Source organism: Phocoena sinus, chromosome 1 (genome assembly GCF_008692025.1).
Source record: "Phocoena sinus isolate mPhoSin1 chromosome 1, mPhoSin1.pri, whole genome shotgun sequence".
Taxonomy (NCBI): Eukaryota; Metazoa; Chordata; class Mammalia; order Artiodactyla; family Phocoenidae; genus Phocoena; species Phocoena sinus.
The window spans coordinates 741,392-758,341 of record NC_045763.1 but is presented as its reverse complement, the minus strand read 5'-3'; the positions used below and the strand labels follow the sequence as shown (position 1 = coordinate 758,341).

At 54.2% G+C, this 16,950-nt stretch overlaps 1 protein-coding gene across 8 annotated transcripts in view; it reads left to right on the top strand.

The window, feature by feature from the left end:
- Positions 1-13,924, top strand: part of GNB1 (G protein subunit beta 1) — a 93,120-nt gene extending 79,196 nt beyond the window's left edge. For 4 of the 8 annotated variants that reach the window (XM_032653350.1, XM_032653316.1, XM_032653332.1 and 1 more), the window contains 5 exons: positions 7,292-7,358; positions 8,833-9,034; positions 9,669-9,885; positions 11,531-11,646; positions 12,205-13,924. In XM_032653350.1, the coding sequence (XP_032509241.1) occupies positions 7,292-7,358; positions 8,833-9,034; positions 9,669-9,885; positions 11,531-11,637 (593 nt within the window). In that variant the 3' untranslated portion in view covers positions 11,638-11,646; positions 12,205-13,924. The remainder of the gene's footprint in view (positions 1-7,291; positions 7,359-8,832; positions 9,035-9,668; positions 9,886-11,530; positions 11,647-12,204) is intronic. The other 4 variants (XM_032653308.1, XM_032653299.1, XM_032653304.1 and 1 more) reach the window with 1 other exon arrangement.
- The last annotated feature ends 3,026 nt before the right edge of the window (positions 13,925-16,950 follow it).

Genomic DNA, 16,950 nt, shown 5'->3' with positions numbered 1-16,950 from the left:
AAATATTTTTAATACCCTTTTGATAACTTGTTACTGGTTTCTAATCAAATGCCATTATGTTCAGAGAAGATGTTCTGTACCAGTTCAGTTTTTCACATTTATGGAGACTTGCTTCCGGTGGAGCGGGTGGTCTGAGGATGACACACCGCACGCGCCTGGGAGTCCAGGCTGTGGGTCAGGTTCTCAGCGTGTTCGTCAAAGCAGGACTTTGACACCGTTCACAGCTGTTGGTAGAAGGCTCTGTTGGTAGAAGGCATGTTCATGACTGTCGTACGTTCCTGATGAAGTGACCCTCTTTCTCAGAACCTTCTGTGTTGGAAAGTCGGCTTTATCTGATGTTAACGTAGCTGCTCCAGCCTTCTTAGTCCGACTGTTTGCATGGTGTATTTTTTCCCATCCACTTAACTGTATTTATAAACAGAGTCCCTTAGAGACAGCACACACTTGGTTCTTTCTTTTTATCCACTCTAAGTGTCTCTGCCTTTCGAATAGTATGGGGTTCATTTCTGTTTCATGCAGTGTGGGTGCAGTGGGATTTGGCTCTCTCGCTTTATGGTGTGCTCTCCTTTGCTGCCTTCTTTTGGGTTACTTGATGTTTTAGAATTCTATTTTAGTTTTATCTGTTGGCTTTTCTGGTTACCTCCAAAAAAGGGTTATGTAGGGATTGCAGTGTACATTCATAATTTTTCACGGTGCACTCAGAGTTATAGTGTATCCATTTAAATGAAATACGAGAATCTTGTGGCCATAAATGCCCATTTTCTGCCCTTCCTCGTTCTTCATGAAGTTTTTGTAGGTGTTGCATCTCCATGTGTTCTAAGCCCCACAACATATTGTTCTATTTTTTTCCTTTAAATGTTCTTAGCCACTTGAAGAAGTTTGAATCGTCTTTTACATTCACGCAAATCTTTACCATCACGTCCTGAAGACGTGAGCTTTCTTCGGGTTCCCTTCAGCCTGATGAGCTTGCTTTACCGTTTCTTACTGTGAGTGCAGGTCTCCTAGCAGTGAATTCTGTCTGTTTTCATTTATCTGAAAATGTCGATTATCCTTCATTCTTGAAGAAGTTTTTGCTGGATATATTTAATTCTGGGTTGGTATTATTTTCTTTCAGCACTTTCAAGATTTTTCTTCGTTTTTTTAACAGTTTGTGATGTGCCTTGGGGTGACTTTCTTTGTTTATTGTGCTTTAAGCACCTTGAATTTGTAAAGTTTTGTCTTTCACTAAATTCGGGAAATATTAGAAATCCATTTTCTGTTCTTTGCTCTCTGTCTTTTTGTACTCCAGTGGGTGCATGTTCGCATCGTCTCTTAGGTTCCTATGGTTCTGTTCTTGTTTATTCCGTCTCCTGCTTCCCCAGAGCTGTCCTCCAGTACACGTGACTTCTGTCACCTCCAGTGTGTTGTTAAGACTACCCAGCAAGGCGTATATGCCAGATGTTCTGTTTTTCAGTTCTAGAATTCGTTTGCTTTTTTAAAAAAATAGTTCTTATTTTTCTGCTGACGTTCCCTGTTTATTTATGATGAGCATATTTAGGATGCTTGGGCAGAGTTCCAGGAGCTGGCTTTAAAATTCTTACCTGCCAGTTCTAGCAACTAATCCCTTGAGGTTTGGTCTTGGTGGCTCTTTTCTCTTGAATATGGGCGACATTTTCCTGCTTCTTGGTACATCTAGTGATTTTGACTTGTGTCCTGGGCTTTGTGCAGACTCTGTTCCCCTGAAGCCCTGCCATTTCGTTCCGTTGGGAGCAGCCACACAGCCGTGTGGGAGCAGCTGTCTTTCCTGTGTGGTTTGGACAGATGTTGGGGCAGTAGGTGTGTGATTTTTAGGGTCTTCTGTGGCTTTCTCCTTTCCAGGTTTCCTTCTTGCACTTTACAGTTGTGGTTGACCAGAACCCTATTTACTGGCTGTTCAAGAAGGTTGGGCCATAGATCTGCATCTGAGACGTGGCTGCAAGAGGGGGCCTGCCCTCAGGCACAGGACAAGCAAGCTTGTTGAAGGACAAGCAAGCTTGTTGAAAAACAAGCTCACCCGGTGCCTTTCTCTTCTCCCAAGTGCAGGCTCCCCTCCGGTTTGTCTGCTTCTGCTTCCAGTGCTTTCAGGTTTTTGTTTTTATATTTGTCCAGAGCTCATGGTGGTTTCTGTGGGAAGGTTGCTCCTGGGGGTGGGAACCCCCCTTCTCGGAACCCAGCCTAGGCTGCCTGCCCCATCCTTGTAAACTGGGGGTTCTGTCCAGTGAGCACCCTTCCTAAAGCACTTTGCTTATAGCGTTGATGAACTCACAGCACATTGAAAAACACATTCTTACTGTTTATCGATCCCTTATTATCAGATTCAGTGTATGGACTTCCATTTTTAATTACATCTTTTTACCACTTTATTTGCTGAAACAAAAAAATAAATCTAGTATTAGAATGTTTTCGAAATTTTGTTTCCTTCATGTATCATGAAATGTTACTGCTTTGGGAGTTGAGTGGTAGTGTTTTTTTAAACATCTGGCCTCTTAAGAGTATTTGTGACTTTCTTCAGACATGATACATAATTCAGCTTCAAATCAATAAAGGTTAAAACTTGGTAAATTCAGATAGCCTCACTTTAGTCGGGGGGTAAAGGTGTGAATGGTTAGCGGGTTCAAGATCTGAGGATGTGCGGTCTGCATCTTGTCTCAGTCCTTCTAAGCCTCCGTCTGATGACGTTAGTGCTATCACTCAGGCATCTCTCTCTGGCCTGAGCCTTAAGTTGAGAGCTCTCTGTTAAGCTGTGGTTGGGACATTTTGTCGTAGAGTCTTCGAAACTCAGTTGCGCAGAAAACCCACCTTGGTGCTCTTCTCAGCGGTCTCCCTGAGCCCTCAGATGGTGTCTGATGGAGTGAGGGCGGGAGTCGAGCCTCTGCGCTCAGTTTCAGGAGAGAGGCTCTTGGTGGTCAGTTTTGTGTTGCTGTTGTTTCCAGAAAATACAAGGGCCCATATGGAACAAACGGAAGCTTCCTTCTCTAGAGTTGGCCACCCAGGCTTTGGAAACGCTAGCAATCCTTGAGAGAGCAAACATCAGATGGCGTTCTATCTTCTGGTGTTTTGCCTTTTAAGTTTCTATCTTAAGGAGTAAAGGATGCCCTCTGGAAATGGTTAATGGAATGAATTCATAACGATTGAGACGGAACATTTATCATTATCGCTGTTACTATGAACATATTACGTAGAGAATAAAACTTGCTGAGTGCTCTCTTGGTGAAAATAATAATACAAAAGGCATTAGATAGTATATTTGAGAAATTAGTAATACCCTAAAAGCACATTCTCCTTTCCTAAACCTCCCATCGCAGTGCAGACACATTGACCCTTTCTGAGATCACCATGGTCAAGAATTTCGCCAGAGGTTTCCTGGGGGTGACATGACTGCCTTGTACTCTTGCCAGAAGCCCTTGCGGTGGCTAAAATCTCGTCTTCCAGGGATGATTTGTCCATGCTGCCCGGGGCTTGAATGCACGTGAAAGCACAGTGGACGGGCCCCCTGGCCTGTGAGTTGCTTCTTCCTGACAGGCGCCAGCAGGCCCCGCTCTGGGAGGAGAGGCGTGCCCCACAGTTCTGCTTCGGGCCGCACTGTGCCGCTCTGCGGCGCCCTGTTCTTTGGCGGTTAGTTAACGTGGCAGCAGTTTTAGGCTTTCCGTGGTCGCAGTCTGGGAAACTCAGATCCCACTGCGCACTTCCTGACCTCACGGACTGCGCCGCCGGCTCAGCTACCCTCTGGGCTTCCCTCCAGCCGGCTCAGCCCCCCGGCAGCAAGAGCCCCCTCTCCCAGGCTGGCCACGGGTCCTGGCTGTGCCTGCATTCAGCCTGAGAGGATGCGTGAACCTCCGGGTGGACGGATGCACCCGGCCTGCTGCTGGGTGCTTGTCCTTTGGCATCAGCAGTTTCTGGGTTTGTCTCTTTGGGGTGGCGTTTCCTCACTCGCAGGCCTTCATGTTACTTCGTTGTCTCTCTTTTGTTTTCACGGAGCTGCTCAGAGAACGCACCCTCTGCTCCCGGTCTCCGCTCCCCTGTGCACCTCCGAGCGGGTCGGCGGCTCTCCCTCCCCGCCCAGCCAGCTGCCCCCGCCTCCCCCAGGTGCTGGCTGGGCTAAGACTGCCGGCGTGATTCACCGTAGAAAGCTGGGAAAGTAACATTTCTTCTTCTGTGTTTTTAACTTCTATTCCCATCCAGAACTGCAGCGTTGTCCTGCAGAGTTGGAGAGGGTTCCGTTGTAAGGTGCGCCGATTTGTCCCCGTCGTCGGTCATTGCAGCAGTTCCCGGCTTGTCACTAGTGCGCGTGTTGTGGCTGTTAAATACTGTTCTTGCAGAGGAGTGACTTCTCAGGCCGTAACCATGTTCTTGGGATGAGTTCCCTTGGCTGCGCTGTTTGGTTCGGGGCAGCACTCGCGGCGGCTCACGTGTCTGTGCACGTTGGTCTTTGGTTTTGCCGTCTGGCTCAGCTGCCCTCTGGATGAGGAGGTAAGCTTGTCTGCCTCTCTGGCCCAGGTTCCCATCAGCGACACCCTGTCATGAGACCGTCCCCCTTCCCTCCCACGGGTCCTTGACCTGAGCGCCTGCCCTGCCTCACTTCAAGCCTCCTGCCCTCTGGACTGCTGCCAGCTCGTCCCTGCACCAGGCTGTCCCCAGCGCACCTGTGTCCCGCTGCCACTTGTCTCCGTGAGGCCTGGCACCTCCACACTTGGTGCCCACTTTTGTCAGGGTCTGTTTTCCCTGCCCCTCTGGAGGCCTTCGTAAGGCAGCAGCGCCACTGGGCCGGCCACCCTTCTGCTGAGGACACTCACACACTCACACGGCCCCTTCAGGGAATTTGCTCGCTCTTATATAAGCAAAGACAGTAACTGCCCCCGTTCATTGAGAACTTAAATGTGCAGACAGCTCTGTTCCTCCCGATAATTCTCCAGAATGATCCCAGTTCCTCTGGGAAGCCTGGGGCTCGTGAGCCAGCTCACGGGAACATGCACTGCAGGTTAGCAGCTGCGCTGAGAATCGGGCCTACTCTGAAGCCACTGCCCACCTCCCAGCCAGAACGGCCCCACAGGCTTCCCTGGAGCCCGGGTGCCCCTTGATGGTCCCCGTGCACACGGGGCGTCACTGGCCTCCTGGGACGCTGGGCTTGTGGGGTCGGCTGCCGAGCCCGCCGGCTGGACGGTTTGGTGTTCATGGTTGGTGAGCTCCCGTCTCAGGGCTGTTGAGTCTTGAGGCTCAGTACTTGTTTGTTAACCTAATCTAAAAGCTGGTTCCGGGACTTCCCTGGTGGTCCAGTGGTTAAGACTCCGTGCTCCCAGTGCAGGGGGCCTGGGTTTGACCCCTGGTCAGGGAACTAGATCCTGCGTGCCGCAACTAAGACTCGGCACAGCCACATAAATAAATATAAAAGGAAAAGCTGGTTCCCACCTTTTCTTTCTGGGAGGAAAAAAGATTTTTGTAAAAAATATAATATCCACCTGGTTATTGTTGTTTTCCCTCGATGTACAAAATACAGAGACCAAAAAAGTGAGTTATGAGCCAGCAGCTCTGACTTTGTCTAATGAAAAGTAGTGTTTGGATAGGGTTGACCCTTGAACAACACAGGTTTGAACTGTACTGGTGCACTTACACGTGAGGTTTTTCTCCAAATACAGCACACAGGAGCCCGGGTGGGCAGCGTCCCCAAGGAGACTGAGGAACAGCTGTCATGAGGGCCGACTCCAAGTTCTGTGCAGATTTTCAGCCTCAAGGAGGCTGGCACCCCCGGCCCCCACGTTGTTCGGGGTCAACTGTGTATATTTTGAAAGCTCAAACTACAGGAAGTTAGAAAACGAACACCAAAGCCACCCCAGTGCTCTCCACACGCAGTCTCTTAGGTCCCTGAGATGCCCTCGCCCCAGGACCAGGCCGGGCTCCGTGTGTGCTGCCCCGCCCCTCCTCTTCACCTGCATGTGTCTTGGAGTCTTCACAGCATTTGTGGTCCCCAGGGACCATGTGTGGTTTTTGTAGATTTGGTCATTTCCCACAGCCTGCCTGGCCCCTGAGGGTCGGCCAGCTGACGTGTGCTGACCGTCCGAGGCCCTGAAGAGGCCAGAGCAGGCTGCTAGTGCTCGAGAGCCGAGGCTGTAGCCGGCAGCCTCTGGTCCTTGGGGCGGGAAGCTCGTGGACTCCCTGGGGCTGGACCACCGCCTGCACAAGGTGGGACAGAGGTCATCTTTGAGGTCGTGTTTCTTTGTGCTGTTGACCTAGGAGTGCCCCTGTATGGCCCTGTGTGAGACCAGGCGGTGCTGCCGTCTCCACGACGCTCCTCCCTGTCTGCTGGGATCCCAAGTCAGACAGGCTAGTGCTGTGATGGCGGGTGTGAGGGTCCCGGGGCTGGTTCCCAGAAGGCTGGCTTCAGCGAGGGTGAGAGTGTGCCAGGAAGTGCGTGCTGTCCTCGGAGCGGAACTTAGGCTGAGACGCAGCGGGAAGAGAGCCCGTGTGGTCCCTGGTGTCCTGTGGACGTGACGTGGCCTCCAGGGAGCACTTGACCATAGGTCCTTGTCTAGGCATGTAGTTGCTGTTTTGAAATTGTTCTCTCTCTCTGTTTTTTTCTATGGGAGACAGTACAGTAATATGTTAGATAAGTGCTTTATTTTCCCAATATTCTTATACTTTCCACATCAGCAGCCTTCAGTGGGCCTCCTCTCTGTATTTTGTCTTTGATCTTAACTGATTGACACAGCGTCACACGTGGCTCTGGTGTGGCCTGGGAAGACCTGGCAGGCATGCTTCTCCCTGGCAAGAGCCCGGCCTGCTGGGGGCAGGGGCTGCTCTGCCACCATCCCCTGGGCCTTCTGGGGGCAGGTGTGCTTACCTTGCACGTGCAGTTCTCAGGGTCACCTACACTAAGACAGAAGCAGCGCTTGTCCCGTAGAAAACAAACCCACCCCCACACCCATCCTCATCTCTGGCTCTGCTCCTCCTGACGTGTCCAAAAGGGCAGGGGCGGACAGGTGCGCTTGCCTCCCGAGCCTCTTGGGGCGCCGTGGTCACCCGGAGTCCAGTCCTCTGGGCCTGGGGCTGCACTGGCCTGTCCGGGCTCTGACTCTTGCCCGGCAGTGCGTGTTGTCTGTGCTGCTTTCTTCCTCTTCGCAGCACACACGGCAGGGGCCAGGGGGTGGTGGACGAGGTATTTGTCTCCCTTGCTGTGGACCTTCCCGCCATAGTTGTTCTGCCAACGTGTTCTTCCATTTATAAGGTCATAGGGTTGGGGGCTCGAATTCTGGGGCCATCGTGTGGCTCTGTTTTCCAGGTTACCTGTCCTGCTGCCGTTTTCTGGATGACAATCAGATTGTTACCAGCTCTGGAGACACCACCTGGTGAGTACTTGCGCGCCAGACCTGTCCTCATGCTGCTTGCTTTGGCCCGTAGCTCAAGACGCAGGGGAGTTCTCAGTTAGGCCATTTTAACTGGAAATGGCCAGGCGGCTTCAGACACACGTGGCAGTGAGTGGTGGGTGGGTTCGTGGTGCGCTGTGCAGATCTGAAAGCTCAGAGTTGGATTTTGAACAGCAAAGAACTGATTTTGAAACTACAGTTTTGCATGAAATGCCCGCTTTTCTTAACCCCCCTGCAGATTTTACCTTTCCAGGCTGTCTTTAGTAGCACTTGGGGGAGTGGGTGTGCTTTAGTCCCTCGCTAAGGTGAGCGCCGCCTCATTGTGGACTCTGAGCACAGCTTTAAAAGACTTGTCACTTGTCACAATTTCACGTGAATTATATCAAGCTAATTAATTTTTAGAGTTTCACCTTACTTTTGGATAGACCACGTAAACCTCTGTAATGTTTTCACTTGAAGCACCAAAGCATATCCTTTTCAGTCTTTAGATAGTTGAATCATTTTAGGCTTAAACTCTCCTCGTGGGTTATTCTGGTCCTTTGAGGCATGTGGTAGTCAGGAGCCAGCGGGCCACGCAGTGGGCAGGGGGTGCCCCGGCTGGGTCCTGTTTCATGAGGTGTCCTTTATGTATGTCCAGAGGTTCACCAAAGATTTATGATCTATCCGGACTGTCAGCTGGGGAAGAATTTCTGTATTAGAAGATAGTTTTGAAAGCTTTTTCATTCATGAGGGATGTTCTTCAGACCCTGGGAATGTCTTGCTTCCTTCTGTCATCCCTCAGGCCCTACAAGGGGCCCTGCACGCTTGGATTTGGGTGGTTGGGCTGAGCCAGGTTTTCTGCGAGGCTTACGGGAAACGAGCAGCTTCCGGTGGCGTTGCTTCTGTGGGTGGAGCACAGAAACAGCACACGCTGTCCTCGCGGCACTGCTGTGTCTCACCTTTGACTACCCTCCGTGTAGCCACCCAGGCTGACGGCTGTGGGCCCGAGCTTAGCTCTGCCGCCGCTGAGTGACCCCAGTTAAGGGCCGTCGTCTCCTCGTCCCAGCCCGTGGGACCCTGGAAGGCATGGAGCTGGCAGCAGCAGGGAGCGCGTTTTCTGTCCAGCCTGGGATGGCAGCCGGGAGCTTCCTGCTGCCCCTCGCTGAGCCCACGCGGGGAGCCGCATGCATCCCTCCTTGAAAGGGACTTGGGCTCCCTCTTTTGTTGGTGTTTGAGTTGACGTGGAAATCACGGTTACCGTAAAGCCCGTGGGCGGGTGCTCATCTGTATTGTGTGTGTTTACTGCGTTTATTCGTTTGCTTTGTAACAAACCCTTCTAAACAAAGTCGGATTACAGGTTTTAGATTTGTCTTAAGTGCAGACGTTTTACTGCAGTCCTGGGGGGTTTGAAGGACCGTGTGTCACAGGACTAGTCTCCTGAGCAAGCGGGGTGACCGCTGTCATTGCTCTGCTCCAGTGCCCTGTGGGACATTGAGACCGGCCAGCAGACGACCACGTTCACGGGACACACTGGCGATGTCATGAGCCTCTCGCTCGCTCCGGACACCAGACTGTTTGTCTCTGGTGCTTGTGATGCTTCAGCCAAACTCTGGGACGTGCGAGAAGGGATGTGCCGGCAGACCTTCACCGGCCACGAGTCCGACATCAACGCCATCTGTGTGAGTTGGGGTCCGAGGTGCGGGTCGGGGGCCCTTCGCCGGCCGTTAGCAAGTTAGAGTCCTTCCCTGGAGCCACGGGCTGCATCGTCAAATCTGAAGATGTTTTCAGGATTAGATGGTCTCTCTTTTCTATGCAGATACAGTCAAATTGAAAAAAACTCCCTGTGGGAGACTTAGCTGTGACTTGATCTGTCCTTGCTGAGGCCTGGTGTATCTCCCGGCCTTGGGGTGACCAGTGACTGTATCACGCGGCTTCCCCCATCAGGGGACGGGCAGCACCGCAGCTGAGCCCCTTGGCCCAGCTCTGTGGGGGCGCGCGGGGCGCGGCGGTTGAGGGAGCCTGCCCTCGTTCCCGGCACCGTGACAGGCGGCCCCGGTCTCGCGAGGAGCCGTCCTCCTCGGGTTCGGCCTGGCTGCCAGCAGCCTGCAGGGAGCCCAGCCCGTCAGTGATGGCCACTCTCCCGCCACTCCCTTGGGAAGACGAACGGGGAGGGGAAGCCGGCTCTTCGGGGAGGACGAGCACGTCGCGCCACCCCGTGCGGGGCCCGCAGTCGCTCTGCTGTCGGGCAGTTTACGTTCCCAGTATTTCTTTCTGTGCGTTTGCAAATCATCTTGGTTCGCTTTCTCTCTCCAGTTCTTTCCAAACGGCAACGCATTTGCCACTGGCTCGGACGACGCTACCTGCAGGCTGTTCGACCTCCGCGCGGATCAGGAGCTCGTGACTTACTCCCACGACAACATCATCTGCGGGATCACGTCCGTGTCCTTCTCCAGGAGCGGGCGCCTCCTGCTCGCGGGCTACGACGACTTCAACTGCAACGTCTGGGACGCCCTCAAGGCCGACAGGGCAGGTAGGCCGCGGCTGCGCCTGGCCGGCTGAGACGCGAGCGGAGACGTGTGGGCCCGGCAGGGGGACAGGAGGCAGGCCGGTGGCGGCGGGTTCTCGGCCGCTGTGCGGCACACGCTGGGCAGGAGCGGGCCGGCCGCGTGGTCTTCACAGCCCCCCTCCCGTCGGGCCTGTTGGAAGCACAGACTGGAGCTCACACGTGAAAGGCAGGCGAGAGGTGTGTCCTTCCCAAGCGCATTAAAACGCAGGTTGTGCAAAAGACAAGAACTTGCCGTGTTGAAGACGGGGGTTCAGGCGCCTGAATGCTCCATGAGCATCAGGAGAGGGTGGGGAGGGGAGCGTGGCTCCGAGCCCGTGGCCTCCCGCTCTGCATTGAGCCCCTCTTGCCTCTCCTGCTCCCCCGCGTGCCCCCAGCGCCCGCGGCCTCTGCCCCGACCGTGCCTGCTGACACTCAGCGGAGTGCAAGAGGCGCATGGGGGTGCTCCGAGTTGTGGCTCGGATTCCTCTGGAAAAATGTGGAACTTTCTGGCTGATGACTGCCGAGTGTCGACAGGAGGCCCTGCCTGTCTTGGGGGTGGGGTTCACTCTGTGATATCCCAAAGGCCCTCCCTCAGCGTCCATCACCAGCCTTCTGTATTCTGTGCTCTGCACCAGGCCCCGGGCATCACGAACAAATGAAGAACAGCCTACAGCCTTCACTGTCGTGCTGTGTTTTTGTTGTGCTTTCTGTTGCTTCTTTTTTTTTTTTTTTTTTGCGGTACACGGGCCTCTCACTGCCTTTCCCGTTGCGGAGCGCAGGCTCAGCGGCCATGGCTCACGGGCCCAGCCGCTCCGCGGCATGTGGGATCTTCCCGGACCGGGGCACAAACCCGCGTCCCCCGCATCGGCAGGCGGACTCTCAACCACTGCGCCACCAGGGAAGCCCCTCCGTTGCTTCTTTTAAATAAATTTATTTATTTTTGGCTGCGTTGGGTCTTCGTTGCTGCACACGGGCTTTCTCTAGTTGCGGAGAGCAGGGGCTGCTCTTCGTTGCGGTGCACGGGCTTCTCATTACGGTGGCTTCTCTTGTTGTGGAGCATGGGCTCTAGGCGCGCGGGCTCAGTAGTTGTGGCGCACGGACTTAGTTGGTCTGCGGCATGTGGGATCTTCCCAGGCCAGGGCTCGAACCCGTGTCCCCTGCATTGGCAGGCAGATTCTTAACCACTGCGCCACCAGGGAAGCCCCCATTCCATTTTTTATTTAAGCATTTTACCGTCGGGAGTGCTCAGGAGTCGGTGCAAGAGGCCCTAGGTTGTTCAGTGTGTGTGTTAGTGCCTTTCAGTTGTGTGTGTTCCTTGTGGTCATGCTGTTATCCACGTGTCTTGATAACAGACACGTTGCCAGATTCTCCAGTGTGTTTTCCTTCTGTGTGAATCCCTCCCGCGGCCATGGGCACGTCCACCACGGGAGAGGAGCACGCTGAGCCTTCCTCGCCTTGGCCAAGTGTGGGCATGAGCTTCAGTTTAGTTTCCACTTGACCAGGCTTCCTCTCCTTCCTGGTGCCCTTTCCTCGCCACTGAGGCCTGGCAGGGACTGAACCTTGGGGGCTTCTGGGTCTGCTTCAGGGAGTGGCTGGATCCAGGGGTGACCGTGCTGTCATCTGCTCCCAGGGGTCTTGGCCGGGCATGACAACCGCGTCAGCTGCCTGGGGGTGACTGACGACGGGATGGCCGTGGCAACAGGGTCCTGGGACAGCTTCCTCAAGATCTGGAACTAACACCAACAGGTAAGGGGCAGCCCCGTGCCCTCCCTGCCTGTAGCTCTACGTGTGAAATTAGGGGTCGGGGTTTCTAAGATTAGTTTGGATGTAGCTGATCTGGAACTAACACCAACAGGTAAGGGGCAGCCCCGTGCCCTCCCTGCCTGTAGCTCTACGTGTGAAATTAGGGGTCGGGGTTTCTAAGATTAGTTTGGATGTAGCTGATCTGGAACTAACACCAACAGGTAAGGGGCAGCCCCGTGCCCTCCCTGCCTGTAGCTCTACGTGTGAAATTAGGGGTCGGGGTTTCTAAGATTAGTTTGGATGTAGCTGATCTGGAACTAACACCAACAGGTAAGGGGCAGCCCCGTGCCCTCCCTGCCTGTAGCTCTACGTGTGAAATTAGGGGTCGGGGTTTCTAAGATTAGTTTAGATGTAGTTGATCTGGACTTGTGGGTACGTGAGCATTGGTGTCAGCTTGGAGCACTTCCTGTGCCCTCAGCCGCGAGCGGGTGCACCCATCATACTGTGCGCCTGCGCCAGGGTGTCCGTTTCTCTTCATGTTTCTCTAAACTCTGTTTAAAGCAGCAGGTGGACGCCGCTGTGACTGGAAGACCATTCCAACCTTGGAGCGTTACAGTGATAGCATTTCCAATCCACCCCTACTAACGCGGATGCCCTGCACCCCTCAGAACTTCAAAAGGGCAAGACCTTTTCCCTTCACTTATTGCTGAAACCAAGAGCACAATTCCCATTAAGAGAAGAATCTCTGTGCTGTAAACTAAAACAAATCGTGCATTCCTTCCGGGACCATTGTCTTTGTTTTTCTTTTTTTGTTTGTTTTTCTTTTTTTTTTGTCTTGAATGAATTTCAAAGGAAATACTATAATAAAAATGTTAACCAGAAGGTAAACTTGAGTGTAATTGTAAGGCAGACACACTTTTCTACTAGTTTCTTTGAATTCTAGATCAGTGATCCTGTTTTGTGATGTTCATGGCGAACAAGTTGAGGACTTCATCTTGTAATTGATTCTAAGTTTCAGATTGTGTTTGTAACAGGATTTTGCAGACATTCATATTTCCTTCTTAAAATATATTCCTTTCTGTTCAGTAGTTAAACAGAGAAAGAGGGTCTAGTGCAGCCTCTCTGGAATTGTTAATGATGTACATTTAGTCCCTAGTTGTTTTACTTTCCGTCTCGTGTCACATGATGGCTGTGTGCACACACGGCATAGAAGGGTGATGCTGAGAAGCCAAGGAACAGAGCTCGCGCCGTGGACGAACAGTGAACACCAGTTAGGCACCTTTGCTCCCCAACCCGCCCTCTCTACCTTCTCAGTTCAGTTTTTAATCTCACCCTGGGTCTCCTTGTGAAGTTGGAGGGAAGTTTATACAACAGCAACAGCGCGACACGACCGTGTGCCCCACCCTGACCGTCAGGAGCCTCTGCTCTCAAGCGAGGTGCCCGTCCTGTGCTTGGATAGTCAGTCAGTTATTTGTGTATGAAACAATGTACAAATCAATGTTTTGAAAATAATGATCTCAAACTTTCTAAGTTAAATTTTAAAAAATTTGATCGTTTGCCATATCGGGTGGGTTTACTCTTAGAATCGCATGCTGTAGAAATGCTCAAAAGTGCATATAGGACTCAGTCCTTAGATGTTCTCTTTCTTTTCAGAAATAACCTCTTTAAAGCTGTAGCCATTGCTCCTCTCTGCACACGCATCGCATCGGAAGCCGTGCAGCCAGCGGCTCTACACACTCACCTAGCGGGACATTCACTGTTTTCTTTATTCCTTTAAAAACAAGTCCTGTTCCAAACGATTGCTGTTGGAATTGGGGGGTGGGGCGGGGTGACAGGGAATGGAGACCCCGGCCTCCCTTTGTGGATTCCTCACAGCCCGGCTCTCCCGTGGAACCAGCCTTTTGCACCGAGGCAGACCATTTTTCTAACATGCAGACGTCCCTGGTTTTGTGCGCGTCCAGTGTGGAGCAGTGGCGTTGGGACGGCACAGGCCTCCTCCCCGCACCAAGCACTCCCGTAGAGGCAGCAGCGGCTTCTCCATCCTGTGTTTGCACCATCCTGTGTGCCCTGTGCCCTGGACCCGCAAAGAGTGGGACAAGCACCACCACCCCCACCCCAGCCCTACCCCCCTCAGCACCCCTGTAGAGCTCTCTGCACCCTGTCCCTCACCTTTTGTATTTAATTTTAAAGTCAGTGTACTGCAAGGAAGCTGGATGCAAGATAGATCCTATATTCACTGTACTGTTATTTAAGATGTAATAAAGCAGTTTGACATGAGGGATTTTGGCGTGGCTGCTCATTTGTGGGGCTGTTTCGGTGTCTGGGGGGCAGCTGCCCTCCCCTGGCTGCCCCCTCTTCTGCCCATGTGAGTTTTTGTCCCCCTCACAGAGAGTCCATGAAAGGAGCGGCCAGTCCTCAGATGGCCAGTCCTCAGATGGCAGCATGCCACCAGCCCTGGCCCCCTGTCACCACCCAGACCGTGGTCCTCTCATCCCCCGGCAGCGTGAGTCTCCCGAGTGGCTGTCCGACCTTTCTCTCCTCTCTGAGCCTCTGCCCCTACTGGTGGCCCTCCCCTACTCTTCCCTCCCTAAGATACTAAGGACGTTACTCCAGAGACATACTTCCCTTCAGACGATAGAACAGTTTTCATCTTTGTCCGAATGAAAAGACCTGCGTCTTGCAAGAAAAAATGAGCATCTGCCCCACACCCACGAGAAGCAAACACTTCATTGCACGTCAGTGAGGAAGCCTCTCACTCCACCGCTTCCCTGGACCCCAGCCCTGCCTTCTGTGCCTTCGTGCTAAAGGACATGATTTTCTTTTAGTCCGAAGTACTCTGTGTAAGGTTACGAAAGGTAACTTGGTAATTCCCACGGGTCAGATTCATAAGTAAGTGAAGACTGCTCTCAGCGGGAAGTACTCCCTCCTGAAGCTCCCTTTTCCAATTGTCAGGAAGACACAGGCAGTCGGTCCTCCTGGCCCTGCCCGTGGGGAAGGGTGGGTGGGACTGGCGCGATGGCAGGGGTCTCTCCTACAAGGACCATGGGCGCGGCCTCCCGGCGGTTGACAGCCTGAACAGTGGGTTCGCCCGGTTTCAACCTCCTCCCCCGCATCTCTCTGGAATAAATCTGCTCTTTGCACGTTTTAGCGCTGCCAGCTGTCTCAAAATGCCAGAGAGCACCTAAGGTGCTCCCTGGGCTGGCAGCCTGAGTCCTTGGGAGGGAGGGTCTCCTGGGGTCAGGAAGCAAGCCTTTATGCTGGCACAGGGACACATCTGCTGTCGGCCACCCTCAGAGGGGCATGGCGTGGGCACAGGAGCCTCAGCAAGGGCTGGCTAGACTGGGTGCCCTCAGCTGGGGCCAGGGGAGCTGAGACTCAGCCCCTCTGCTTGCTGGCCTCGAGGCCGCCCTCCCACCTTCTCAGCAAAGTGGTCACTGAAAGTGGGTGTCCGGGGGCACTAAGAGGACAGCCAGGCGGTGGTGCGAAGCGAAGCGCGTTCCGCACTGCGCTGCCCGGCGTGAGCCTTGGATTTCACGCTTGAAGCCTGGGACCCCTCAGCCTGCTGGGCCTGGATGCACCTGGGAAGTGATGATCTCCTTGCCCCACCCTCCTCCAGGGTGCCTGCCCTTCCACCTTCCTTCCTTTGGCCTCCGTCCGCCCCTAGTGTCTGAGGTAGCAGCTGGCTCTGGTGAGCACACCTGTTGCAGGTGCAATGTCCACGCTCCGCCAGACCCTCGGCAGCTGGACGTGAACTGGGGCCTTGCGGGGAGCTCTAGGGTCACCTGCACCCCGATGTTGGGTCTCATCGCCTCTTCCAGCACCCAGCGTTCACGTCCACTCGAGGTGTCCACCCCACCCAGCACCAGCGCCCATGATGCCTGACCCTTCACGCGGAGCGCACAGTGGGGTCCTCTGCGCCCCCCTGCCCACCCCAGCGGTTCCTCTTCCTCCTAATGTGTGAGAGCAGGAAAAGGCCACCCCACCCACACCACTCTGCTTGTCTCCCCGCAACCATTCCCCACTCCTGGAGTTCGGCCAAATTCTGCCCCTTCACGTCCTCCCTGTGTGATCTGGGGCCAGTTACTTGGCCTCTCTGTGCCTCTTGATTCCCCGTGTGAAAACTGCAACAGGAGCACCTGCTCCTAGACCCCTTGGGAGAGTTTGGCGAGTCCCACGTCTGTGAGGTGCTAGAGCAGGGAAGGGCTGCTCACGACTTTGCTCTCAGAGACCTCCACCCCCACCCCGCCCAGGCTCCCGCCGCCCGCCAGGTTCCCTCAGCCTAGCTACCCTCTGGCAGCGCTCTTCCTGGATTTCAGCAGGCCGTGCCCGCGCCCCAACACCTGGAGGGTTTGTTCCCTGCAGTATTGTGCGCCTGGCACTTCGTGGCCCGGCAAGAAGAGGGGCTGCCCGATCCCAAAGCCAGCCCAACCAGACCGCCAAGTCCGTGATTCCGGACACTGGCCCCTGGGGAGGGCTGGGAAAAGTGGGACAGAAGGGGCCGGACCTGTCCAGGGCATGCTGGCTGGAGGCCAGAACTGGGGAAGGTGGCCTCTGGATAGCCTGAGACACTCCCTGTCCACAGGGAGCCTCGGTGCTTCCCGGCCACACCTGTCACCCAGGCCCCTGGCCACTTCCTTTTTTGGGTGCTGGGAAGCCTCCCTCTACCCCATTCCCCTCCAGCAGGCACAGCTGAGGCCTACTTCCCCAAGAGCTGGGAGCAGAACCCCAAAGAGGAAAACCCTTTCTACACCCTGCACCCCAAATCCAAGGGCACCCCCCTGCCTGAATGAGTCCAGCTTTGGAGAGGCAGCCCTATCCACTGCATCCTCTGTGGTCCCCCATCTTTCAGCCCTCAGAAGAGTAGGAGTCCAGGTTTGGGGGGGTCTAAAGCTTAAACAGTAGGGGAGCCATGTTTAAGAAAAAGAACACAAAGAAACAAATACCAAATTAAGAGAGTCCTGCACCTCTGGCACTGGGAAAGTTTACACCTCTGGCCTTTCCCGAACACAGACCCTCTGAAGCAGACCCGGCATCGTCTGCCCAGCCCACCGCCCAAGTTGGCCTGACTGGCACCCATCCCCCACCCCCACGCCCGCCTGCCTGCGTCCCTGCTGCTGACCCCTCCCTGTCCCCACCACTGCCCGGCTCATTCCAGCTCAGCCTTGGCCCTCAGCCCAATCAAGATCTCCTCTAGGAACCATCGGGAGGCCCTAAAGTGCCCCTCCCAGCACTGGCCTTCTGGATTGCGGGGTGTGACTGGGAGGCTCCGGAATCCCCGGAGTGGGCCCAGGGCCTGCTGGGAGATTG